This window comes from Urocitellus parryii, chromosome 8, assembly GCF_045843805.1.
Source record: "Urocitellus parryii isolate mUroPar1 chromosome 8, mUroPar1.hap1, whole genome shotgun sequence".
NCBI lineage: Eukaryota > Metazoa > Chordata > Mammalia > Rodentia > Sciuridae > Urocitellus > Urocitellus parryii.
Genome location: NC_135538.1, coordinates 145,159,674 through 145,186,313, shown reverse-complemented (window position 1 = coordinate 145,186,313; position 26,640 = coordinate 145,159,674). Strand labels below are relative to the sequence as shown.

Below are 26,640 nucleotides of genomic sequence, written 5' to 3'. Positions count from 1 at the left end.
TCAGCCATCACAGGGTCCCACCTCCAGCAAGACAGGCTCCATCCCCTGGCTGGCAGGGTGGCCTGTTACTGTATGGAAACCACACTTGGTCCCTGGAGCCTGTTCAACTTGACGTCACTATTGTCTGAAAACAATGGAACCTCTGCCAACCTGAGCCAGCAGTGGAGAAGGATCTGGCTGCAGCACCCACGTGCAAAACCTCCAGGAAGCTCCACTACCCTCCCAGCTAGGAAGCAGCTCACTCAGGGAGCCAGCGTCAAGCTGAATCCACCAGACTGGATCCACAGCAGCCTCCAGCACCCTAGGATGCCAGCACCCTCGTCAACCCAGCACCCTCCTCAACTTGGTTTGCAGTGTGTGACTACAAAGCTCTGGAATTTTTACCCAATTAAACCTCTTTAAAAAGTGCAATCCTTCAAGCCAACTGCATTTTCTTCCTTTTCTAAAGAATTGCTTTTCTGTTAAGTCACAGGATTTTCTTTCAATTTAGTTGCCACTATCTCAAAATCTGAAAATATGACAATTACATCAATGATCTGTCATTAAACATGTTTCCTAAATATTTGCATGGTATCTTACCATGCCAAATTGTAAAAAGCTGTTAACACTTTCACAAGTGTATAAAGGTCAGCGTGACCAAAATGTCATATCAGGGCCAATGATATTTGTCATTAAAAAATTGTTCCTAGCCTTCCTGGCTACCAAAGAGGCCCTGGGATGAAATGACAGGCTGCTGAGCCCCATCCTAGCCAGCTGGTTCTAAGGTGTTTTCACTCTCCAATGTGCCCCCCCCAGGGGTGGAGCCACAGAATAACATCTGGGCAAGAGTCCCATGCTTTATTCTCACTAGACAGCCCACAATCATGAAGGGCACGGTGGGAAATCTTGAACAGATGAATCAAGTGTTTCTGCAGATTGGGATTTTATAAAACCTTATATTCAAAAGGTAATGGGTTCTAAAAGGTCAACCAGAACGCTCTGCGTTTGAGTCAGGAATCCCAGCACACTGGGAGGGACTAAACCAAAACGCACCCACTACCAGTGGAAGTTATGGAAGAGCTGGCAATCTGCAGAGTAAAAATACTAGCTGAGAAAAAAATTCAAGATAATAGTTAACATGCAGAAATGAGAAACACAGACAAGGCAGAGGGAATACAGTCCTCTTGGCACACACGGACAGCTGCATGAGGAAGCACCCTTAGTCTCCATGCACCTCCACCCAGGAAACAAGCGACTTTCAAAAATGCCTTCCACAGTCTATGGACTCTGGGAACAGCAGAACTTCCCGAGTGACTTGAGATTCTCCTTAAGTCAGGGGGTTAAATCCAGCTGAGACTGTTAATCCTGATGAGCAGTATACGACAGAAAGACACCCCAGCCGGTCGCCTCCCCCTCAACTTCAGATTCTCAAATTCATCCCGTTCCATTTGGCGTGGACTGCAGGGCCCATCAGTTCCTAGAAGGGCCCACAACAGGACAGCAGCTGCCTTCCACGAACCTGGGCACAAGCCAGGTGGCAGGCGCTTGCTGCCATCACCTCCTTTAGCCTCAGGAGGACCCCCAAAGCCAAAACTCACGATCCAGGCGACTCACCCACTTGAAGTGCACAATTCAGCAGACCCAGCATTTTCCCAGGGTGATGAAACCATCACAACGGGAAATCTAAGAGGTTTTTTAACCCCAAAAGTAGTCTCATTCCTTATGGTGGGGAACTCCCAACCCCATCTTCCCATAATCCTCGAGAGTTTTATTTATTTATAGGCCTTTGTCTTTATTAGAACGTTATAGTTATACATAGAAGTTGGGGGGGATCGCATATGCATGAACTTGATTTACTGCATTTCAGCCCCTGTCCCCCCTTCCCACCCTCTATTCTCCTTCCTCTTTTTTTTTTTTGGGGGGGGGGGGTGTATGGTGCTGGGGATTGAACCCAGGGCTTTGTGCACATGAGGCAAGCTCTCTACCAACTGAGCTATACCCCCAGCCCCCTTTTGCTCATTTTTTTTAGTTGTAGCTAGACAAAATACCTTTGTCCTACTTTCATGTGGTGCTGAAGATGAAACCCTGTGCCTCACAAGTGCTCTACCACTGAGCTACGACCCCCACCCCTTGCTCATTTATTTCTGAATGTGCACATGAGGTTGTTAAATTGCATGTTTCCTCCCCTTTGCCATCTCTCCTCCTCCCCCTCCACTCGTCTTCCCTGTATCTTTATGACATCCAATCCTGCCCCCTGCCACCGTCTTTCCCTGTTTTTCCATCTAGCATCCACACCTGAGCCAGGTGTCGAAAGCATTTCATCTGAGGAGAAAGTAAGGTATCGAGATACTAGATACCTGGCTTCATGGCACCTGAAGAGAAGGAGGCTCTGGGCCCAGGTGTATCACCTGGCCAGTTGCCACAGAAGTAGGTATGAAGGTGGGCGTTGCCAGCTGGACCTCTGGGGCCCTGGCCAGCTGTGCTGAGTATACAGGTACAGCCCAAGGTGCTACCTGGAACAGCTGGACCTACACTACTGAAGTGAGAGGACACTGGGCCTGCAAGCTGCCCTGAACTACTGGAGACTTCGGTGCCACTAACAGCACACGGGGTAGCCCAGGCACAGCTGGCTACATCACAACCAAGGGCCCACGGCCTTCCTCATGGGCCAGGCGCTGGAGACGTGGACTCTCAGCAAGTCCAAGGCTGTTCCAGGGTTGCAGGGCTTTTGAATCACGGGTGTTCACGCCAGTGGCCGACACAGCACTGGCAGCCAGCCCCAGCTCTTCCAACGAAGTCATCATTTTGTTTTCACCAAGAGTGATGCAGAAGGTGCTCCGGAAATCTTTTTTTAAGAGAACCCACAGAGAAAGGCTGCCAAGATCTCAGCCACAGTGGCTCAATTTCTGAAACATGCACTGATCATTTTGTCCAGGGCCTCTAACCAGCTGCACTGTCCCAACAGTGGAGGAGCTCACGTTTCATAACCTGACTATACATGCCCTACCACTCTTCAAAGATAAGCTCCCACCCCACATTCCAAATTTTTGGAATAGTCGCTTGCCTCAACAGAAAAAACAGAGCCGTAGAGGTTACAAAGAGGATCGAGGACATCCCACGTCAATTAAGAAAAAGCACTGGTCAGTGAGTGCACCTGTAAAGGAACCCCACCGAGGCAAGCCCCTGGCCCGACTGCACCCACGCAGGGCTGGCACACCAGGGGAGTGCACACGGGGAGGCGTCTGGGCCTCACATGCACACCCCTGTGTGATTCCAAAAGCAATTAAATCATTCCATCTGGGAGTCCAGTGATATGGTCGTTTAAGGTCTTTGGAGAAATCTCCTCTCCAGAAAGAGATGTGCACAGCGGGGAGTGACAGTCTCCCCCTTCCTTCCAATCTCCTTAGGGTAAGAAGCGTCTACACAATAGAGGCTGTATTCAGCAGTGAACTCCACCAAGTTCTCTTCTGCAAAGGATGACAGAAGCCTCGTCCCAATGCCACCGAGAAAACGCCAAGCCAAATGCATTCCCAACTCTATTAATTCCTCTCATCTGCTGCACTTACCCCACTGGGAAAAAAAGCAATTAGAACACATTCTTAAAATTTTGGCATGTCAAACATCAACTTATAGTATAAATACAAACAAAGCACTGTCTTGGTATGTCCAGAGTCACCACCTGAGGGTTCTCCAGTGGGGTCATCTGAGGTGCTGTACATGTGAGATTACTTGGAGAACAAGGACGAGCTATCAAAGTGGAAGTCGCTGCAGGCACTATTATTGTTACCCCTGAGTTTCAACCCAAGGTTAAAAGCCCTGGTGGCGCTGTCCAAGTCATTTCAGATTATGTGTTTTAAAGGACAAATCTATTTCCATTAGGATGCTCAGTGGCTTGTAAATGACAACAGGAGAGAGTTGTACAATGTTTGCAAAACTAAGCTCCCCGGGGACCGGGCTCTTGCTGGAAACTCCTGGGTCCATGCTCCTGTTCCAGGAAGAGTGCTGCCACACAGGCCCAGCAAGGCAGCAAGGGATGCCATCAGGAGGGCGCGCTCCTGCCACCCTCAAGAGGCCACTGACCTGGATCCACACCCGAACCACCCATCTGCTCAGTTTAAACCTAAACAAAATAAAGCAGGACAGCACTGACTGCTGGGTTTCTAGCTTCTCCACAGTAACACAGCAGAAATGAAACTGCTTGCCTAGACATGAGTCTGGTCAGAAGTAGGCCAAAGCCACCCCGCTGTCATTAACTCACTCGACCCTCACACTTTGTCCTCCGGAGTGCTCGCTGCACATCTCGGGGCCTGCTCTAGTTGGATCTGGGCAACCTCTGAAAGCCCAGGTGTTAAACAGAAGGCTCGGTCGGTCCTGTGGGGTCACTGGACGTGGTAGGACCTTTAAGGAAGGAGTAGGATGAGTTAGAAGTTGCCGTAGGGGCACGTCCTTGGTGGGGTACTGAGATCCTGGACTCTCTTTTCTGCTTCCTGACTACCGTGCGGCGGGCACCTTCCTCTGCCAGGCCTGCGTGCCACAGGCCCTGAAGCAGCAGAGCCAACCAGCCATAGAACCAGACCTACACAACTACGAGCCAGCTGTTCTTAAGTTGACTGTGAAGTGAGGCAAAGCTGAGGAGCACAGCCCTCGGGTGCATCCAACTGGCAGGGGCAGGCCCAAGGCCCAGGGTAAACCCAGGGCCCTGCATTCCTGTCAGGTCATCAAACATCCATCCACCCAGCTGCGCAGATGGGTCAGCCTCACGCCAGCAGTCTAGCCATCTTCAGAATTCCTGTGGAAACTATCTCGACACATTTACATAAACTTCCCCTTTTATACCCGATGGGCACCCGTAAAGAAACCCTATGGCTAGGAATTTCTAGAAATTGTGCTCAGAGTATACAAAGCAGCAGGTCCCAGTGAAGCTGCTGTGGAACTGCTGCCCACATAGGACCTGTGGTTGCCAGGCAGGAGAGCAGAAGTCTGAGCGACACCAGCTGGCCACTCACAGGATCCCTGAGTGGACCACAAGAGTCAGGCTTTTCGGCTACTACGCAATATTTGATTGGAATGGCAAGAGCACACCCATTTTCCTAGGGGTCTACCTAGGAAGACAAAATGCAGATGGGCATGTGGTGAAAACGGGACAGACACACTTCCAGCTGAACAGCGTGCCACAGTCTGCAGAGAAGAGTGAATTAAAGGGACAGAAGTTTAGTCAAGGACCTTCACCCATCTTGGAGAACCAATCCCACACACACGTGGCATGGCCACCATCCAGCTGCCCTCAGTAATTACCTTACACTGGGACACCAAGGAATCAATAGACAGATAATAACCCGCCCCACACTGCTAGACTCACAGGAGGCCTTATCCAGAGATGCAGCTAATTAATAGCTAAAATCGGGGCATCAAACCAAGCCCCTGGCCAATGATAGATGCTCAAGGAACTGCACACACAGAAAAGAGGCATCAGATACATGATTCTGTTCTACTAAAATTCTCTAGGAACGGGAAGCAGTGATGCTGACAGGGAGACGTTCTGCAGCTGAATGGGCAACGTTCAAGACCACAGCTTCACAAGGCCGGGTGGCGGGCTCTAAAGGCAACACTTCCCTTTGCTACTGAGAGGTCTCTAGAATGCATCCTTACATTCGACCAGACCCTCTTGCTGGGGACGTGCTCCCAGGAGTCACTAGGACCTGCTTTGTCACCTACCATCCTGACAGGGAAGCGGGTGCAGAGTTCACAGGGTGAAGCAGCTCAGCCTAGCAGGGCCCGAGAGCTCGGCGCTCTGCTGCAGTTCCAGAGCCGACCTCCACTCCGCAAGCCACTGCCTCCCTGGCTCACCTGGAGCTGGAGGAGCATGCCACACAGCCTGGGTGTGTCTGAGCTGCTGCCAACCCACCTGCTCCTCCACTGGCTTCCAAGAAAGGGCCAGCCCATGGCTTGCTACTGTTCAGCTTCCAAGGATATTAAAGCTAGGGGACAGAGGGATAACCAGAGACCTCAGAGAGCTGTGCATCCTGGTCAGCGACCTGTGGAGCGGGCTTTGGGTCACTGCCTGCCAGATGTGGGAACAGCGACTGCCATCACAGCACAGGGTCCACCTCACCCAAGGACACACTGTTCAGGCGTTCGCAGCCCAGGGGGCAGGGGGAGGCATTCCAAAACCCCGACTCTTGACTGCACGCTGCCGCCCTGGGTGACGACACAGGCATGAGACAGATGGGCCATTTCATAAAGCAGAGAAATGCTTGCAGTGACCACCAACAATGACTGACCTGGGAAGGGGTGCTGACCCGGGAGCGGGCAGGCCCGCATGGGTGAGAGGCAGGGCTGTGGGAAACAGCACTGGAGCAGCAAGGCCTGGTTTCAGGAAGAAATCCATCAGAGGGCAGAGCACCTGGGCTGGACGTGCACCCCACCTCCCCCTTCCTGAAGCTCCCTTGGGTTCCACGGGGACAGGGTTCCATGACCAGGCTGGAGGTGAGCCAAACGCAACTCTCTGAGGCTGTGGCTGAGCACCGGTTAGATAAGGTCAAAACAGAAGAGGCCTGGAGGGTGGCTCACCAAGGACCCCCTCCAACAAACGCTCCAGGCAGGGGTGCCAGCTGCCATGGGATTCTTATGCTGTGAAATAAAACAGTATTGTTTTCCATGTAAAAATCTCAAAGCATTTTCAAAAATGAGCTTTGTGTGTGTGCACACAAACACAGATGCTCAGAGATGCAGACAGAGGGACACACTTCTGCTCGGCTCCCATGACAAAGGCAGTGGCCAGGACAGGCTGCTGTCCTCGCCCTGCACACACGCCCTGCACACATGCCCTGCAACGTGCCCCCTCCACCTGATCACCCTGAAGCTGCTGTGGAAAGAGAACCAAGGACCCGTGCACCTGAAAGACTGTCCCTCACATCATAGGTTGAACCTACGGGAAAATCGCCAGTGACCCAAGCTCAGACGAGCTGGAAGTTGGAAATGCAGCCCAAGTGTGCGAGGACACATGGGATGACGAGCACACCTGCCCAATCACAGAAGGGCAAAAGGCCCGGCGTGTCCAGCAGGCCATTGGATCCTGCACATGGCAAATACATTCCCACCATGTGACAATGACACCGTCCTCTCTCCTACGACAGCCACTTCTCTGGGTCTCTGGGAAGCGCTGTAGTGCTGCATGTTCAAGTTCACATTCTCATCGGCTCTCCCTGGATGGATCCCTCCAACCGGATCATTTTTCCTTTGATTTCAAACTACATTCTGCTGCCAGGAGGTATCTGAACTTGGCTTAGCTTACCTTATCTCCACATCTGAGCTCAGCCACAGTGAATCCTTCCTCCAGCCTGAGGGCATGTGAACCCTCTTGACCCCGAGGCCCACCACTGCAGGGGCCACGGCCCCCACTCACAGGGCCTGAACTTCTCATGCTCTGTTCTTTGTTCTCTGGGGTGTGTTGGTTGGGTGGTGGTCGGATTTCTTGGTTTACTGGGGATCAAGCCCAGGAGCTTCGTGAGGCAGGCCCTCCACCACTGGGCTACACCCCCAGTCACTTTCAAATTTTACATTGAGACAGGGTCTCACTGAGCTGCTGAGGCTGGCCTCAAACCGTGACCCTCCTGCCTCAGCCTCATGTTGCTCTTCGGAAGTCACTAGAAAGTTCATCTCCACACCTGCATCTGTATGCCAGGACTGTTCTGTTTTCCTTAGCCCCATCTCCCCAATTAAACTCCAAGTCCTTAACAAGGACTCTGCTATGTCTATATACCACCTATGTCTATATACCACCTATGTCTATATACCACCTATGTCTATATACCCCAAGCAGGAGGGGGGGACAGACGAATCTTAATGAGTGGACAAAAGAGCCTGATGATGGGTATAGGCACAGGGTGGCGCTGGTCTGAGCCACGCCCACCCGGAACACCCACCCCCGTTCACACAGGCAGGAGGACCTGAGGGCACCACACTGAAGGGACAGCGAGACGTTGCTTCGATTGCTGGCAGCAGAGAGGGACTCCCAGGCATCCTGGACGAGGGGAGTCCAGCGCAGCAGAGCAGACCACAGCAAGAAGCAGCCCGTCACCCCCAGCTGCCACCTCCTGGCTTCCCTCTCCTCTGGGCTCTTCTGTACCATCTCAAGGCCACCTCTGCAGTCGCTCCACACACACCCCTTCCTGTTCAGACAGCTGCATTCCACACAAGAGCATTTCAGACAAGAAGGGACCTCAAGGTGATATCACTGCCACTCTGCACATGACACTATAGCACTTGTGGGACATGTGTGGTGATGTTTTGGACCCACCTGACTGATGTGTGGTTCATACAAATGTCAGCACGTACAATTAGAAAGAGGGTGATGTTGGTGGAGTGACTACGGGCTGTGCCATTATTCGCAAACATCGTCCACTTTCAAAATCTTACTGTAAGATAAAGGTGTACGACAGTCCTGCCAGCAGCAACCTCGCACACCTGGCCTTGACTGCACCTCTGCCAAGGGACAGCTGTGGCAGGCAGGTCTGATCCTCACTAAGCGGTGTCACCTAACATGCATTTCTCAGAATGAATCCCGTCACTGAAGGATGGAACTGTACTTAGCCTCCCAAGCCACCTACATTCAGTTCCTGGTACTGGCCAGGAAATTGCCCGAAATCACGACCTCCGTACCCTACCTCCTCAAGTCTGTCCAGTTAGCAAATCCTCATCACCAAGACCACCTCAGATTTCCGGAGCAGGAAGGCCACCAGCCCTTCCCAGGCCAGCCTGGGACCTAGAGCTGCCCATCTCTGGCAGCCAGACTCCTACTCTTGCCCTTTATTTCCCTTTTCCCAAGACCTCCAACACTCGAGGGGAAATGGTTCTGTGTCTTCTCCATTTCACAGAAGGGATTTCTACACTACAGCCACCTGCTGGAGTCACAGCAGATCATCACCAAAGCTCTCACAAAATCTTGTGACCACCCCCATGGAGACACGCACCCTCGGGCCTACAGCACAGGAAATCTACCCTCATCTCCACCCATGCTCTAGCCCACCTGAGACTGCTCTGCTGTGTGAGTGACCTCTTTGCCCATGAAGAGTTGGGTGCGTGGTAAAGCACCCAGAGCTGGCTCTGCTGCCACCTGGGCATGAGCTCATCCAGCTCTCTCCTCCTCACCCCATCCTCGGGGAGGACCTACCATGCCCATTGTGAACGTGCTTGTGGGTTTTTCCTTTCCTGGGGGTTGACTGGCATGAAGATGAAGCATTGTTGGTGGCTGTTTTAACGTCTTCTGTCTCGTCATCTTCCTCCTCGACGTCCTCCTCATCCTGAGAGCTTCCAAAATAAACCATACTGTTGGGCAGCGCGGGAGAACCTGGTGGGGAAGGAAAGACGAGACGTGTAAGAGGTTTAAAACCAGCCTTGATGTTCACCCCTTCCAGAAGGAGACCCCAAAGGAGGACTTGCAAAGCTACGAACCCAACTCTTGCCAATGAACCTATTCATACAACCGCCACTTGAAATTTTCAAATATTCTCCAGTAAATTTAACTTCATCAATGACCTTTTAACAATTAAAAAAAAAAAAAAAAAACCCTCCTGCTAAGAAAGAGACTAGTCTGCAATATGCATTTAACTTACTAGACTTTTAAAATGAAAGAAAAGACAATCAGAGAAGGAGGTAATAAAAACAGAATTTAACATTCATTCACTGCAGGGCAGGGGATGGAACCAGGGCCTTGCACATGCTAGGCAAGTGCTCCACCCCTCAGCCACACCACCAGTTCCCGGCTTGTTTGCTTCTATAAACATCACTGTCTGGTATTCATGCTGAGGGAAAGAGAGTTGCAGATTCTCCAAGACCCTAATGCACTTAGAAGCTACACTGATATGATTAGGCTAATGGGATGTAAAATTATTAAAATAAATTCCTGCACAGTGCTAGAAAGTGCTGGATTTAAGAAGAAAACAAAACATTCTCCTCAAAGACACTGACACGCTCTCCCTCTCTCGCATCTTAACGGCCCCACCTCCAGAACAAGGTCCTTATCATACAGAAGTGCAAGACAGTTCTTCCTCATCAGAAGGACACTTCAAAAGGAGGTCACTTGGGTCACTGGTACACTGTAGGCTAGAGGCTGCTAAAATCCAAAGGTAATCTTCAGTCTTCTCTCCTCTCAGTTGTTCCTGGGACAGCTGCCCTCACGGACTGAGCGTGTAGGCTAAATCTCTCCTCTTGCCCAACGCTCCTGTGCGTGAGCTAACGCTCCGCAACATCAGATAAATACAAGTAGCCAGGTGCCCTCCTTCCCAAACTTCACATCTAATGGTGAAAGATGGCACGCCCTTTAACAAGGAGACAGGATGAATGAGTAGCTCCAGGGACCTAGCATGGCAAACCTAAAACTCATACCCCAGAGATGCAGACTAACACCTGTGCCATCCTCCCTTCTGCTGCAGCTTCCCACCAACCACCAGGACACACATCCCCAGGCCGAGCACAGCCGGAAATACGACCCCTGCACGTGACAGAACTGCAGCTCGTCCCCCGGGCTTCTCTGTGCTGTCTCTCCCCTGTATCATTTCCACTCAGAATCAGGTTCTCCAAGTTCCTAAACCTGACCTAGACTTGAGAGGAAACTTTTAATCAAACAAAAGTAAGACAGTAAATAAAGAGTTAAGAATTTACAGCTGGGCCTGTAAATCACAAGCCTACAATCCCAACTGAGGGGGCGGAGACAGAAGGACTGCAAGTTTGAGGCCAGCCTAGCAACTCGGCAAGAAACTTACTGAGACCCTTTCTCCAAATACAAAGGGCTGGAGATGTTCTTCAGTGGCTCTGGTTCAATTCCTAGTATCCGCCCCCACCAAAAAAATCTGAAGAAAATACCTAGTTACAGTTTCACCTGTACAAAGTATATATTCTCATCCTAAACAGTTTTATAATTAGTGCAAGACTGGCCAGGGAAAAGGAGACCCCACACTTCCTGGCTTCCTCTTGGGGGTTTCCTCTCAGGAACGGCCATTCTCAGGTGGGTACAGGGTCCCTCCACAGCCACATTATTTTGTTATAGATCCACGTCATTCCAGCACACCACAAATACACATGCCAAATAAAATACTGCGTGTTCCATGGCAACCCTAGACCACACATCCGACTTGGAAGTTCTGGCCACTTGTACACAAATTCCCCTCATCTGCAAACTCGGGGGCTTCTACATTTCTTTTGAGAGCAGCCTTCCTACCCAGCATCTGGCACAGTGAGAAGGACGGGGTGTCAGCACAGCAGGGCTGCGTGCTGGTCCTGTAGTAACATTTGCTGAGCCGGGCAGAGCCAGGCGATGTGCCGAGGACAGCCTCCTTTCCCCCCAGCAGAAAAGGCAGCTGAGGCTCTCAGGGAGGGATGTGAAGACAGGACAGCAAAATCTGATTCAAAGAGAACCAGGTAAAAGTCCACATGAAGCATGTAAAAAACATGCAAGGAATTAACTTCCTAACTCAAAGCCTACAAAAGCAGCACGCAGCAATTCACTTTCCTTATATGCAAGATGCTCAGAGAATGAGGCGAACATCAAGTCTGTATCCCAAAGAACTAACACTGCTGCTGTCCTAAAAGAAGTATGCATTAGTCAGCTTTTGATTACTGCGACAAAATACCTGACAGACTACTTACAAGAGAGGGGGTGTTATTTCCTGCACAGTTTTGGAAGTTCAAAGTTCAAACCATATGTGCAGGCACAGGTTTTGGCAAGGGGCACACAGAAAAACCCCGCCGGGAAGTCAAGAATCAGAGTGTCCAATGGGACAGGATTGCTCCTTTTATAACAACTCTCTCCATGAGCTACCAACAGGTCCACAGGGACTACTTAAATCCTTCCAGGGACAGGGTCCCCACCAAGACCTACATACAGACCACCCACTTGGCCACAGCTTTAAAGTTCACTTCCTAATCAACCCACAACCCTGGAGTCCAAGCCTCTCACAAGAGTCTTTGGGGGACACTTAACCCATAACCAAACCTTTCCTACACACAGTAACTTCTTCAAAACCAGGGGATCACAGCCAATCTTAGGAATGGATCCGTTTTCACATCTTCTTAGCAGGTAAGAGATTGCAGACAGGAAGCAGAGGACCTTGGGGAGGAGTGGCACCTCCTTGGAACTTGCTCTCAAACCAAAGGCTTTTGCACCGAGCAATGTGATCATCCAGTCAGAGATGACAAAGCCCAGGATCTCCTCTACGCATGGGCACACCAGGGATAAAAGCGCACTGCCTTCAACCCAACAGGTGACTCCGACTACTCAGATGAAAACGGTGGTCTGGACCTAGAGGTGCAAAACCCAGTCGGGCCACACACAGCCTCCTGAGAGGGGAGGAATGCGCTCCAGGAACAAACTGCTCACCACACAGGGAGGGCCTCCGCGCGCGGCTGCCTCACCTGCACTCTTGGCTCTGACAAGTACCAAGGCAACACGGCCCCTCTGAGCTGGAGAGGACCTGTTCGTCAAGTGTCCTTCTCCAAGATGCCACTGCCAATCCACTGCTGCCCATGTAACACAGGGATTCGAGAACGATGAGCACCTGTCCCAGAAGGCACAGCCATCCAGAACCAGGCTCGGCCTCCTCTGCACCTCACCAACCTTGTTAATGCCCCACAGGAACAAAAGACCGACTCCAACAGCCGCGCAGTGCTGGCCCCACACTGTGCCACCAGGCGGCTGTTGGAAATCCCTCTAGGAATCCCACTGGCATGTCGGTCTGCAAAGGGACAGAGGCCAACGAGCACTCCAGGTTATAAGAAGTCACAGCTCCAGCCAAAAGAAGTACAAGCCTCTCACTTTGTCAGGGCAGAACCAGCAAGATCATCTCTTCTTACACGCCCAGCTTTGGGTCTGGAACACCTGCCCAAAGCCCGTGTGTGTGTAAATCACGGTCCCAATGCAGCCAGGTTCAGAGGTGGGGCTTGGGGCAGTGACTAAATCCCAGGAGTTCCGACACTGTCTGGGATTAGCTCATCACATGCACTCATCGGTGATAGCTGAATGGTTGACGGGGAGGTGGCCCCAGCTGAGGAAGGCATGCACTGGGAGGGTTCAGCTCCTATCTCTGCGTCCTGGCCATCTCTAGTGAGCAGCCTTCCTCTGCCATGCTCGGCCTTGGAGCTAGCCAAGTACGGACTGCATCGAGTCTTCTGAAACCATGAGCCAAAATGAATCTTTCTTCCTCAGCATCCTGGTCACAGTGGCGAAAAGCTAACTTGCATGTTCCGCACCAAGATGAAAACGATCAAGGAGAGGGAAGAACAGCGACCACTGCAGCACAATCCCAGCAAACGGCTCAACCACCCCAGAAACACAGAAGGGAAAAGCATCTTCAAACCACTTACTACAGAAAACAGCGACTTCCTCCCCACCTAGGAGCAGGCTTGATCAACTCACAGCTGAGTGCAGAGGGGGACGGGGTACAAACACAACAGGAAAGAAAGGGTATTTCAAACCCTCGGGGCAGAGCCGCAGTCTGGCCACTTGGTACTGGGGGAAATCTTCCCATGCTCCGCAGTACGAAGGGGTGAGTGGGAGTCCTCCAGGAGCACAGTGCTGCAGGCTCCATGCAAAACTAAGTAACCTTTAATCTTTCTTGTACCACTTGTAGAGGCTGGCACATGGGGTTGGCTTCATAACTGGGAATTTTATTAAAGAAACTCCAGTCCTCCAACATCACACGAGACAGTCTTTTGAAAAGCCTGCTGTAGGAAGCACCCGGGGCAGGAAGACTGAACCTGCAGGACAACAGCCAACAGCGAGGAGAAGCAGGAGTCAGGGGTTCACAACCAGAAAACACCTTCAGAAAAGGGACCGTCATGGAAGGATCACCAACCCACTGTGCAAAACACCCGCAAGATTGGTGAAAACAAGGGAGTCTCGAGAGGGGCCCAGGCACCCCCACATCCCTCCATTCTCAGGGCAGACTCTCCATGTTAAGACACTACCCTCTCCATGACATCAAGGTTATAAGACAGACTGACTTATCCCATGGAATCGTATCATCTCTCTCCTGTACAAGTTCTGCAGTTTTAAGAAGCAATCAATGGAAGGTGAATGTTTTAGCTGGTAAAAGGGGGGTAGGGGTGTGTGTGACACAGGACAGCGTATTTTATACTCAGTGATGATAGACACAGTTTCCTATTAAAATTACAAGCATATTTTCTCCCGCGATTATTCAAGTGCATTAGCAAATGTGAAAAAAAAATCTGAACTTGGATCAGATAAGAGAAATCAGGAGTACAGCACGCATCTGCGCTTTGCCAAAGCCGTATTTCATTACTTTTCAGAATTAGCTGGCAATGTCTCCACAATATTTACTGAAATGCAAACCAAATGTTTTCATCTGGACAAAAATCAAACTGTGGCATGTTACAACCACAACAGAAATCGTTTTAATCCAAAAGCTTGCTTTCTCTAATTTGGGCTTTGGTTTCTATAAAGTTGGATTCTTCTCCATGAATTATGTACACAGACAAACCCTCCTTCCCATTATCTTCCATCCCTCGACCAGCTCTTAATCTTAACAAGCCAAACATAGCTCAACTCTGTTTTGGAAAGATCCTAAAGGGATTGCCTTGCATACAGTCATTTAGCTGGAAAGTCAAATTCCAGTATTTGACCCAATTAACATGGGGACAGGCCCAGCGAGCTGCAGTTCCTCAACCTGAGCATCCATAAAGAGAATGAAAAGCAATCAGCCCCTATTTTCAGATTAAATTTAAAATGCAAAACTCAAGACAGAACTGGTAGGGACTGATGTGGGAGGCAAGAGGGAGAGTTATCCCGATTTTCTGAGCGGGGGGGGGGGGGGGGGGGGGGCCTCCATCCTATCAGGATAAGCGATACAAATCAACGAGTGCAGCTACCTTAGTCCACTGATCCAAAGAGACCACATGTCCATTCACACACAGAGAGACACCATGGGGCAGCAACAGCATGCTGGATGGCCATCTCGCTGGCCCTTCCAAGTCAGCCTCTACAACTTCCAAGGGAAGAATTCACAAAAGGGTTTTCCAAGCATCGCCTGAATACACATATACTATCCTCAAATTACCTGTCTTGCCCAGATCCTCCATGTGCTCTCATTTTCCTTAAGTGTTCACATTCGAGTCTTAAAAGATTTAGCTCCATTATATCAACAAAAGTCACAGCTATGACTTCTCCTGAAGACATGAAAAATGTGGTAAAACTAAAGTGTTCATTTCAAGTCACCCAGACACCAAGAGCCAATGTGCAGCAGGCTTTGGGGTAATAGTCCTCCACACTGAAGGCCACTCACAAAGGGAGCCCCCCTTCTTACTGAAGGAGGGGCTGCCTGTCAATCATGCTCATCCTGGAACTGGTCTTCCCTTTAATATGCAAATGCAAGGGAAAAAAAGCCCACTATTGAAAAGCACCTCACAGAATCCACAACTCTTAAGATGAAGGCTTCACGCCAACAGTCACGTCCATGCCAGGAATATTCGGTTTTCTGCATGCAAAATGCAGGTGATATATGTCCTCAGACCAATCACGTGTCAGGACCCCAAAGGCTGCAAAGCTGCGGGCATGAAAGCCCCTGAGCAGCTCCCACAGGTGTCCAACAGCTTGTGGCTGTGAGGCCTCACACTGCATGGTGAGGGGAAAAGCAGCGTACCTCCTACCTCCTTTCCCAAATGAAAGCAAGCAGGCTCTGTGGCCAGGAACCAGGACGAGACATGCAAAGCCAATCCACTGGTTAGAAAACACCAGAGCACCAGGACACCTGACAACAGGTCGGTCACATAACAGTCTTTTCCAAAGAAAAATGAGGGATCAAGTAACAACTTCCTGGTCATGAGGTCACCTTGGCACTGGCCTAAATCCACAGGCACACGGATATGTCTCTCTGATCCCCAAAACGGGTCATCTACCCTGTCAGGGCACATGTTCTGTCTGCAAGACCCCAGGCACAAGGGAATCAGCCCTGAGATTATGATGGGCACCAGTTACCTCCCACAACAGTCATTAAAACCTGGAACACTCCTTCCCAATATCCACTACTTGTAAAAGCTTAACAGTTTTACAAGCACACCTTCAATCTGATGTCAGGCAGTGTGAGGTTCCCTTAATGGAAACACGGATCACATCACAGCCCAGCCAGGACAGGACACCACCCACATCCTTTCTAGCTACTGAGTATCATCATGAATCGACACAGTGTAGAAAAGAAAATTCACCCACCACCAGTCTCTATAGGCCACCCAAGTCTGAATGTGACCTGGTAGGCCAAGGGCAGCTTCCTCAGATCCCCACACACTGAACACTCAGGCCGTGTTTCCTGCAGGATGAGGGCACCTGGGACTTTTCTGCCATCCAGGGAATGAACCCCTCATAGCCAGCAAAGGTTTTCCCCATCTACCTTCTCTCAAGGGATTTCAAAAGGCTACTAAAGGACACCTCTGTGCACAGGGGGCCAGAGAGGACTTCAAGTAGCATGACAGGTCTGCACCAGCAGCCCCTGGTGGGGAAGGGAGCCTGCTCGACCTTCCAGGAGAGCAGGCCTGGGCAGAGGCAGCTGGCCTGGAACAGGGCCCATCCTCAGAGCCAAACGTCTTGGCGCCTCTGCTGATCAAGGTCACAGAGCAATTAAAAGAGATCCATCCTTCCCCTCCTCGCATCAAGAATCCCAAGGTTTCATATTTCTTCATTACTAGCTGATGAATTATCCTGGAGAATCAGTCCCTTGCTCAGCAGAACCGAGACACTGGGGGAAACCAAGCAGAGAAGGTGGCTTGAGGCAGAGAAAGCAGAGGGCACGGTGGCAACTCCACCTCGTTGTTGCATTTCTCAGAAATTAAGATGCCACACTCTGCAGAGGGGCACCCTGACACAGCACCTTCCTCCCTGAAGAGCATGTATAATGTGAAGTATTCCCATTTTGCTCAGGGAAGTTCATTACTAGCGCCATAGTGCTCCTTGCCACTGGGAGATTGCTTAATTGCTTTCTAGCAGGTTAATCCCCTTTATTTCTGTGACCTCAAAATCACCCCAGACTTTTGCATGTGCCCTATTTATAATTCTCCTCCTCGATACCCAAGGCCAGTAATAAATCAAAATATGTGCTCCTTGCCAAAGGCCAACGACCATCTTCAGAGGAAACTCCTCGGTGAGCCTTCTATTACCTGCAGCGTAGTCACAGGGTCTTTTGTGTGAGGCTACCCACATCTCAAATCTAATCATCTCTGTCCCCACTACCTCTGTGGAAAAAGAAAAACCACTGAGAAACAGCAAATACACTTAAATGACTGCCTTGGGCACGTCAGGGGCCATTTCACACCCCTCCCCCAGCAAGTGTTACAACAGAAACTGGAACACCCACTTTACAGACGGGGAAGCTGGGCCAACACGGATTGGAATCTTCTGCCACTTTCTGCCTTGCTTCCACAATCACCTCCCAAAACAGGCTCTGGGGAGCCTTGGTTAATTTCAGGAGAGCACCAGGGTCATCTTCGCAACCTTCTAGGAGGACTCAGACCCCTCTCAGCTGATGAGCCTCCATGATACCCCAACATCTAGCTCAGGGCCCACAGGCTCTGACCTGTGTCCCGAGTGCCCTACTGTAAGGAACCCAACAGCCACGCACGCCTCACAGAGGTTGCTGCAGTATTTCTCCCCAGTCCCTTTCTGCAAAGGCTTCTGATATACCAGAGTCACCACAAATGTCCCTTCCTTTCTGCAGCCATCCTAGTCAGTGGGAACAGGGTTCCCTTCCTGCCTCCACATTGAACACCGGGCCCTGGCACCTTCGCACATCCGGTACACCTCTTCTATTTCACCTGCCACCTACTTCTGCTTTCCTAATTCTAGCCTGTTTTCTAAGTGTCTAGCATATAAAAAGGTTCAATAAAGGTTTGCTGAATTAATGAGTGATTGAATGACAGCTGATCGTGAAAGATTTTATAAGACGGAAAACGAAAGGCAGGTAGCCCCAAAACAAGACAACACTGCTTCGCAATGGCTGACGGCAAGGGTATGTGCTAGGAATCCCCCCAAAAGGCTCTCCTCGCAAGCTGGGACGCCAAACAGTGTGACAGCCGCGGTCATCAGAATGAGCGGTGCTTCTGTGCACAAGCGTCAGGAGTCCCCTATGGGAATCCCCCTCATCTGCAGTGCCTCATAAAGAGAAAAATGTAAATAAGAGAATCTTTTAACCTGCCACTGCTCTGCTGCATTAAGCTCTTTTAAATCTCTTAATAATTATAGTCAGAACAAAGAGAGGAAGACAGAACTCATTAACAACAATGAGCCTGGTGACAGGATAGGCAGCGGTGGTACACCTTGTATCACTCACAGGGCACACACAAACCCTCTTCACCGGGCACTGCAGAAGATGCTAAGAGGGGTGTGGCCCCTAGAAATAACCACTGAAGGGAGCCACACGGCAGGCCCCCCACAACATGTTCCTGCCATCCTCTTTCACCTTGGAGATTCCAGGGCATGACATCAACAGGAAAGGAAAGAGCCTCTCCAAAACATGGCTGGTGGGTTTAAGCCCCATGAGAGAGGATCTTTTTTTAAAATTTTTTAATTTTTTTATTTTTTGGTGCTGGGGATTGAACCCATAGGCACCTCTGAACATCCCCTGTTCCTTTTTGAGTCAGCTGAGGCTGACCTTGAACTTGCAATCCTCCTGCCTGTCTCCTAAGCTGCTGGATCAGAAGTGTATGCCACCACATATGGCTCATCTTTTAAAATTTCACTAAAGGGTTTTTTTTAGCCCACATGATTAGCTGGTCTGTTTCCAAATCCATGCTAATCCCACTAGTAATGGTCCAGGGCGCCTATTTGCAAGACACACACTGGGGCCTCTAGGAGACAGGGACTGGGCTCTATGATCTCCCACGTGAACAGCAAACAACAAGGCTTCAAGAATTCCACTTCCTGCCTCCCCCAGCCCACTTACTCTCCAGTACTGCAAACTAGCACAGAGACCAATAAAAACTAATCACCAGGGACTGGAGGAAGAATGATGAGTGATCCACGGCCACAAGCATCACTACCAGGTCTTTGATTGGATTCCTTCATTATTTCTGCACCCTGATTTTTTCCTCTATAAATAATAATGAGCTTATTAAAGACTGCCATGTCTACCCTCCCGTGCCCACTGTCACCTGAGGGTGATGGACTCCCATGCTCGATGTGAGGTCTGAGGCTGACAAGCTCTGTTTGGTTTAGAATGCAGGTCTCGAATGTTCGTCCAATTCCTAACTGTTAACATGACCTGAAAGGCTTCAAAGCAGCCAAAGATTCAACTGAGGATATGCATCATCAGCTGTTGCTATCAAATTAGGAAACATTCACAAATGGAACAAGGTTCAACTACTAAAATATGACAGGCAGGCAGGGATGTGATCCTACAACAAAAACCACAATCCAGCACCTTTTCAGGAATTTTATGCCTCAAGTATGCGCACAGAGCTGGGCTTGGGAAGATGTGCGCAAAGGAGACAGTGAGTGATGGTCGTCTGTGCCAACCCAAGACAAGCTGTTTTGAGTTTACCCTCCTGCCTGCTTTTCTGTTGCTATTCCTAAAAGGAACTAGAAATACTTTTATGACACAAAAGTTAGACACTTTTTAAAATTAAAACTAAAATTATTAATAGTAGTACATTACAGGGATCATCAACATAACCCCTCTAATTCAAAATGAATTTTAATAAGGTCAAGTAATTACATATTAAAATATACCATCTAATTTGCCCGATTTCCAGAGCCATAAAAGTATCACACACTGTGCCTATCATTTGTGGTTTGTTCAGCCAGATCTGGTAAACATACCTGATCTTAAAAAAACAAAAACATTTGTTTTGGTACAGGACATGAAACGCAGGGGCACTCAAACACTGAGCCTTTTTGAGACAGGTCTCATTAGGGTCTCTTTGGGCCTAGTCTTGAACTTGCAATCCTCCTCCCTCAGCCTTCCAAGTCCCTGGGATTACTGGTGTGCGCCACCGTGCATGGCTCCAAAACATGTTATTTTAAAATTAGAATGACTCTCATTTTTAATACCTTAGATATAAAAACTATAGGAGAAAAAAGAGTGCAATGAGTATTTATTTATTTTTTTTTTTTTTTTTTTTATTGGTCGTTCATAACACTACATGGTTCTTAATACATCATATTACACGGTTTGATTCAAGTGGATTATGAACTCCCGCTTTTACCCCATATACAGATTGCTGTATCACACCAGTTTCCCTTCCATTAATTGACATATTGCCTTTCTAGTGCCTGATGTATTCTGCTGTCTGTCCTATTCTCTACTGTCCCCCCTCCCCTCCCCTCCCCTCCCCTCCCCTTTTCTCTCTCTACCCCTTCTACTGTACATCCTTTCTTCCATTTGTATTATCTTGTCTTACCCCTCCTTTCCTCTTATATGACATTTTGTATAACCCTGAGGATCGCCTTCCATTTCCATGCAATTTCCCTTCTCACTCCCTTTCCCTCCCACCTCTTATCCCTGTTTAATGTAAATCTTCTTCTCAAGCTCTTCGTCCCTACCCTGTCCTTGTTTACTCCCCTTATATCAAAGGAGTCATTTGGTATTTGTTTTTTAAAGATTGACTAGCTTCACTTAGCATAATCTGCTCTAATGCCATCCATTTCCCTCCAAACTCTATGATTTTGTCATTTTTTAATGCAGAATAATACTCCATAGTATATAAATTAGACAATAAGATAACAAATAACCCAATCAATAAATGGGCCAAGGACCTGAACAGACACTTCTCAGAGGAGGACATACAATCAATCAACAAGTACATGAAAAAATGCTCACCATCACTAGCAGTCAGAGAAATGCAAATCAAAACTACCCTAAGATACCATCTCACTCCAGTAAGACTGGCAGCCATTAGGAAGTCAAACAACAGTAAGTGCTGGAGAGGATGCGGGGAAAAGGGCACTCTTGTTCATTGCTGGTGGGACTGCAAATTGGTGCAGCCAATTTGGAAAGCAGTATGGAGATTTCTCGGAAAGCTGGGAATGGAACCGCCATTCGACCCAGCTATTCCCCTTCTCGGTCTATTCCCTAAAGCCCTAACAAGAGCATGCTACAGGGACACTGCTACATCGATGTTCATAGCAGCTCAATTCACGATAGCAAGACTGTGGAACCAGCCTAGATGCCCTTCAATAGATGAATGGATAAAAAAAAAAATGAGTATTTATTTTAGACCAGCTTTAAAAAAAAAAAATAAAATCAATTTTGTTGCCCGATTCAAAATGAAGGAATAAATTTCCAAGACTCAGAACATTTTTCCAAAATTGTTTTACATATCTCTTAAGTTTCTTATCTAGACCTTTATTGCACTTGACATCTTAAAGAGGTAAATTGTGTTGATAATTCTTTGTGTACAATCTTGAAACCTCAAAGTGAGTGCTGGGCAAGATTTTTTCCAGGTGCAATTTGTTTACTTTTTTTTTTTTTTGCAATTTGTTTACTTTTTAATCTTTTTTTAAATTTAATAGTACCATTCAGCAATTCCAGATAGCCAAATAAATTTCCCAAAGGGAGGGGGGTGCCCTTTTAAAGCATCTAGTTCCAAATGCATTAAAAAGATGCATGACTCAGGTCACAAAATGGAGTCTCATCACACACATCACAACAGAACTTTAATTACTGCACTGAGCTCCTCGTGCTAATGATACCAGGGACCCTGCAAATATTCCTTTGTTCAAATTCCGTCCTATGCCCCACTCGCCCAGCATTCCTGATACCTATCAGCCACTCTCCTCTCTTCCCTCCATGGCCACCCCAGCAGCACATGCCATCCCTTAGAATTAACACTTAGGAGCACAGGAACTCTCCACGGGAGCTCTGGAAAGATTGGCACACATGAATTGGTGGTTAGTCCATCACTGCCCTCCTTTAACAGCCATGTGATCCACAGCTGAGGAGGGTTATGAGAGCATCTCCAGGGACTATCAACATACCTGCACCCAAGGGTGCCAGTGATAAACAGCACTAATATTAGCTGGCAGGACACCTGAAGCCCAGATCCTGACTCCTAAACATCAGTTGCCAGTAAAACCAACCAGGGCAGCTTTGAGAAATGGCCAGTTGGAGTCCAGGGTAAGAGCACAAGATGGGCCTGGAACACCTGTGCTGCAAGCAGGGCTGGAAGGACAACAGGAATGTCCACAAGGACAAGATGGCCATCCAGAAGAGCTCCCTGTGACAAGATCTGGGATGAGCCCAACAGTGACAGTAACAGATCTCAGCCCTCTGCATACAACAGGAAATGAACAGATTAAGAAAAATGGGTTCGACTGAGAAATGAAAGAGGTCCAGCTTCAAAGCAACTTTTAATTTATCCCTCGGGTACTAGGAAGGTTGAAATGAGTAACTTCACACTGGAGGCTCATCACCCCTACAGAATGACCAATAAGAACGCCATCCAAAACAGGGACAGAGGACCCAAAGGCAAGAAGGAAGGATCATGTTCAACTTCACTAACTATCCCTGCCCAGAACGCAAAGCCTGAGTCCAATTACATAGAAACACCACGAGGGCCATTCGACACAATATCTGGCCTATCACCTTGAAATTTCCAAGTCATTAAAAAAAAAAAAAAAAAAAACCAAGGGCCTCTTCCACACGGAGCAGGCAACACAGGGCACCAGAAGGCAAGGCCGATCCTGAACACAGTCCCTGGACATCAATCAGGAAGCACCAGCAGCACTGGGAAGTGGGGATGTCCCACTCCTATGAGGGTCCCAACAGAGGGTTACAGGACAATGCCATGCCCCCCACCCTGGGAAGGCAACACATCAGTGTGCTGAAGATGGGTCAAGGTGCAGTCATGCAGGAGGCAGGGGAGTGACGGGGAGGGACACTGGCAGAGTTAGGTCACTGCACTGTGCAGGTACCATAGGCAACAAATGATCCCACCATCACCTTCAGCTACAACGTACCAATAAAAAATGTCAGGCAGGAGGAGGAGCAGGTGGAGGCAGATATTTAAGTTCAGAAAAAAGCAATGTACTTACATCCTTTATTACCCCCCAAAAAAAATATTTTAAATAAACAATGAACTTCAATTCAAGCCTTTCCACAAATATGCAACATTAAAGCCTCTCCTCTTGTTCACCCTCTTCTCAATGAAGCTCACCCAAGGAGCTCTACAAGGTCAGGGTTTCCTAACTCCTCCCCACCTGGCCCTCAGTGTCCTCCAGAGATGCCCCCATCTATCCATCCATCCTGGATACTGAACCAGAGGCGCTTCACCACTGAGCTACACCCCCAGGCCTTCCCTTAGTTCTTGAGACAGTTTCCTCGACTCTTAGAGAACTAAACAGTAAAAAGGACTGAGGATGTTGTCCCACGGTCAAGAGCCCCTGGGTTTGATCCCTAGTACCAAAAACCAAAAATGAAACCACCACCACCACCCAAAAAACCCTACCAAGAGTGCAGCCGGGCATTCACTAAGAAGACAAAAGAAACACAAAGACTCAACAGGCGCTGGTCCAAAAAGCCAGAGGGCACCTTCTCCATAGGATGCCTCCTTGAGACCCCCACTGACCCGGCTGGGGAAGGAAGGCAGGGAGGCGGCAGAGGAGGGCCAGGGCCAGGTCTGTGCAGGGCCATTCCTCTGCCCTCCAACACAGCAGCCACGTGGGCTCACCTCGAAGGCAGAGAAAGGTGAGAAAGTCTTCTGTCTTAGGCTTCCTTTTGGAGAGGTCAGAAATTTGAGTAGCTGGCGGGGGTAGCAAAGGCTCCACGACCTTCACTGGAGTTGTGCTGGGGCTGTTCGGCTGGGACTGAGCAAACTTCCTTTGTGCTTGCAGCCTGGGCCTGCGAAAGCAAGAAGGAAAATTAAGAGTCGGGCAGAGGCGGGAGGATACAGACCTATGTGGAACGATAAGATCCTGCACACCATCCACACCATCCACGCAAACCCTTTGTTTCTAATTAAGGTTCTCTCACACTCATAAGCCACACAGGCCTGCTTTAAGGCACCATAAATTTATTACAGGGGCATAAAGTACGTGCCACGAGTGCTGGGTGTGTAAGCATAAGCGTGTGCAAACTACACATATGCCCTTCAAAAACAGCAGGCAGTGACTGACGTGGGGATTGATGGGTTCCATCCCTGTGTCTGGGACGGCGGCGAGAAGCAGTGCAGGCCCGGCTGCACCGAGCAGCCACAGCTTTCACTGAACAACATACAAATCCAACTCTGCCTGTTTACCCTCCCCTCTCCCAGCCCGCTAACCCTCCCACCCCTACCTCCTGAAGTCAGCCGGATGAGCACACCTGAATAACCAGAGCCTGTAAAATAAAATGCAGGGGGCAGATCTTCTTAGTGTACCCAACCCCAGGAAATCACAGTTCCCCCTTGGCCAGCAGGGTCAAACCCAAATCCTGAATCAGGGATTCAAATGGACCTGTTCCCCACTAAGAACCACTGTGCACATGTGAGGTGCTCCCTTTCCCTAGACCAGAAAGGCCTTACAAGAGGCATGTGAGCCCTCATGAATCCTGGGACAGTGTTTGTACTCCTTCCCTAACACCGTAGCCAAGAGTGGAAGTCCCTTTCTGCAAACAAAGACATGGTCATAGTTTAATGTTATGCAAGAACGGACCTGGCACTGATCACTGGTTCAGGACTAGCTCTTCCTTCACTGCAAAAATCTCAACATTGAACACGGCATCTCCAGGAATGAGAGCATGCTTCTGACCTGCTCCAGGTCAGCCATGTGGACCTTCTCACAGGCCCGAGAAGAGGCACTGGAGGGCAGAACACAGAAGAGCCAGGCAGCAGCTTTAAGGGCCCCAAGAGACGTCTGTTAGAGTTCCAAAGAAAGAATCCTAAAACACCAAGGGACTGATAATGCCACCTAACTCAGATCAATCAAGCAAAAATCAGGACATGAATGCAATTGTCCCTTGCAATCTTATTGTTGGGAGCAGATCATACAAAACAGTAATGAGCACAGTGTATAAAAATAGCGAGCACAGTAAACTTCTGAAGCTCAAAACCCTGTGACATTTATAAATAACATTCTATTGTTTAACAAAATACTACAGAACTGTTTATTTTGTACAAGTCAATATCTTTAAATTTTTATTGCATAAATTCACCATCCCAAAAAACATTAAATGCAATATGTTGCGAGGTATTTGTACTTCTTGCTCTAAGGAGAAAAAGGTGTTTCCCTGCAATCAACTCAGTACAAGGAGACGGCATGACTCCTCAGCTATGTCACGGGCAACCTACAGCCTTTTAGAAACTTCGCTTCCAGTGGAAGTGCCCACATCCCTTCAAAGGGCAGCGGGAGGCAGTCCCATTAACAAGGGGGACAGCTAATCACTGCACAGAATCTCCCCATGTTCTAGAAGGAAAGGAAAGAGATCAACCCCACAGAGCATCTTTGCCATCGACCGCCTGGCTGTAACCCGGGAGCTAAGCCCAGAGGTGGCACCGTCACAGGGGACGCTGAAGTCCAGACATCTCGGGTGGAAGGTATGTGTGACAGGCAACTTTAGAGCATTCGAAGGGGAAAGTAGCCTAACTGTTGCAAACTGATACATGCTTTAAAAAAAAAAAAAATTGTTTGGCTTTTTGTTTTTTGTAAATTTGTTCTATTTATAACATGACAGTAGAATGCATTTATGCATCTAGGTATTAGTCCCACATAGATGGGGTATAATTTCTCATTTTTCTGATTGTATGTGCTGTAGAAATACATCGGTCATGCAGTGATCGATGTACATAAGGTAATAATGCCCGTTTCATTCCACTATCCTTCCTGTCCCCATGCCCTCTCCCCTCCCTACCATCTAAAGTAACTATTCTTCCCCAGCACCATCCCCTTATCGGGAATTAGCATTTGTTTGTCAGAGAAAATATTTAGCCTTTGGTTTTTTGAGATTGGCTTATTTTGCTTAGTATGACATTCTCCAACTCCATCCATTTAAGGGCAAATGCCCTTCTTTAAGGCTAGGTAATATTTCATCGAGTACATATACCATTTTGTTTTATCTGTTCATCTACTAACGCCATCTAAGTTGGTTCCATAGTTTACCTAGTGTGAACTGAGCTGTACAAACATGGCCATGTCACTGTGATATGCTGATTTTAAGTCCTTTGGGTATAAAGGGAGGAGCGGGATAGCTGGGTCAAGTGGTGGATATGTGCTTTTTAACACGAGAATTAGAGAAAACACAAGCCTAAATCCTTTGTGACATTCAGTAGATACAAAGTCTATTTGATGAAAACACTTCAAGTTTCTAAAGCCTCACTCCCAGTTTCTGAATTAAATTTACTGGCACCTGGCTGCAGGAAGGCCTGGGGCAACACGGATCAGAGAAAGCCAGCGGAGGACAAGTGCCACAGTCACCAAGCCCCAGCGCAGCCCGGGGAGAGCGAATGAACTAACTCCCTGGCCTCCACACACCTGTGTTCTCCCCCACCCTTCCACCTATTGGAAAAAATGTTTTGTTTCTAATTTAGAAAACTTAGGGCTGGGATTGTGGTTCCAGGGTAGAGCGCTCGCTGGGAGCTTGCAAGGCCCTGGGTCCAATCCACAGCACCATATAGAAATAAATAGATAAAGGTGCTGTGTCCAGCTACAACTAAAAAATAAACAACTAATTTTTTATTTTGTTCTACTGAGGG

General features: G+C 48.7%; 1 protein-coding gene across 1 annotated transcript in view; it reads right to left on the bottom strand.

Moving 5' to 3' along the window:
- Nucleotides 1-26,640, bottom strand: part of Jarid2 (jumonji and AT-rich interaction domain containing 2) — a 218,842-nt gene that overhangs the window by 36,724 nt on the left and 155,478 nt on the right. The window contains exons 4-5 of the mRNA XM_026384570.2: nt 23,644-23,813; nt 9,152-9,328 (exon numbers count right to left, since the gene is read on the bottom strand). Coding sequence (XP_026240355.1) covers nt 9,152-9,328; nt 23,644-23,813 — 347 coding nt within the window. The remainder of the gene's footprint in view (nt 1-9,151; nt 9,329-23,643; nt 23,814-26,640) is intronic.